Source organism: Galeopterus variegatus, unplaced genomic scaffold (assembly GCF_000696425.1).
Source record: "Galeopterus variegatus unplaced genomic scaffold, G_variegatus-3.0.2 Scaffold3013, whole genome shotgun sequence".
In the NCBI taxonomy this organism is placed as follows: domain Eukaryota; kingdom Metazoa; phylum Chordata; class Mammalia; order Dermoptera; family Cynocephalidae; genus Galeopterus; species Galeopterus variegatus.
In genome coordinates, this window is record NW_007729124.1 from 132,799 (window position 1) to 134,249 (window position 1,451).

Genomic DNA, 1,451 nt, shown 5'->3' on the forward strand with positions numbered 1-1,451 from the left:
CCCCCAGATTTTCGTCGTGGCCCATCTGATCTATGGCCTACACCTCCTCAGTGACCCTAAACCTTCCAGGATGAATGTGCAGCCCCCTTGCTGCACCCACCCTCCCCAGCCACTCCAGATTGTCCTGGAAATACATACCCCCCTCACCCCACCCCCACTCCTTTGCAGGGGGAAGCCATCCTGGCTGCAAGCTTCTGGGGGGTGCTGTGTGTCCCGAGGCCCCACATCCCAGTGCCAAGCCCCCGCCTGCTGCCAGAGATGCTGGGACAGTGGAGATGGGAGCCCGACCCGTCGCAAGGATGAGGGTGCAGCCCCAGGGAGCAAAGTGGCCCCACTGTGTCACTGTTTCAGGCCTCGGCACCTCTGCACCTGCTGTCTCCTCTCCGCCCCCATCCCATGCCCTCCAGGCATCCTTCAGCGCCGTGTCAGGAAGGTGTGCCTCCTCTGGGACACCGGCCTCCCTCCTCACTGCAGCTGCACTCATTGCTTCCTGTCTGAGACCCTCCTGGGCTCTCTCCTCCCTGCACATCTTCTACCCCAAGAGAGACACTGCCCCACCCAATGGTAGCATCTGGAAAGGACTGGAAATTGCTCCTTCTGCTGGGTTTTTGGAAGCGAGGATTAGCTCCTCCTCCTCCTTCCTGTCCCTCTTTTTCCCCTTCTTTCTCCTCCCCTCACCCCCTTCTTAGTTCACTCCTGCTGGGATCTGTCTGACCTTGTGCCTGACCCGCAGCCCATGCTGCTGCCCCAGCCTGGTGGGGGTGCCTGGGCAGGCTCCCCGAAATGCACCCACACAGGGCATCCGACATGCATTCACCTTGAGACCCTCGGTCACGTCCTCACCTTCTCAGAGGGGCCTCCCTGACCACCCCGGCCCCCATGCCCCTCCCTGCTCTCTCCACAGTGTCCTTCTCCACTGACACAGCTGCTATTTATATAGCGCTGGCTTTTCTGTCCCGAGAGAGTGCCTGGTGCACACGAGCCTCAGTAAATGTTTGTTGAACGAATGCATTTCTTAGGAATATGTTTTCTTCTTCTGATTTTACAAAACTGGCCACAAGCATACAGCTCTGCTGAACTCTCTCTTTTTGGCCCTACTGAATTTTCTTTGGCAGGGGCTGTACAGGGCGGACGAGCGGTTTGGTCCAGGCATCGAGACCTACCCTGACGGCAGCCAGGACGTGGGGCTGTGGTTCCGAGAGCACCTGGTCAAGCTGTGCACGGAGACCCCCAACAGCTTCTCTCTCCTCAGCTGCCCTGAGTTCTCGGGCTTCCTCACGCGCTCTCCTGCTAGAATCAGCCTCTCAGATGAGGAGAGACTGGAGGGGGACCTGCACGAGGGGCAGGACCCCTTTTTCTATGAGTATAAGCAGTTTCTTCTGAATGACGACCTAACGCTGCCTCCGGAAATGCACACCTACTCCACCGACAACTGTCACCTGCCCATGACC

General features: G+C 58.6%; 1 protein-coding gene across 1 annotated transcript in view; it reads left to right on the forward strand.

Moving 5' to 3' along the window:
- The window catches only part of ANKMY1 (ankyrin repeat and MYND domain containing 1), an 83,237-nt gene that overhangs the window by 17,678 nt on the left and 64,108 nt on the right, over window positions 1–1,451 (forward strand). Inside the window, exon 4 of the mRNA XM_008583719.1 lies at window positions 1,116–1,314. Within this exon, the coding sequence (XP_008581941.1) occupies window positions 1,116–1,314 (199 nt within the window). The remainder of the gene's footprint in view (window positions 1–1,115; window positions 1,315–1,451) is intronic.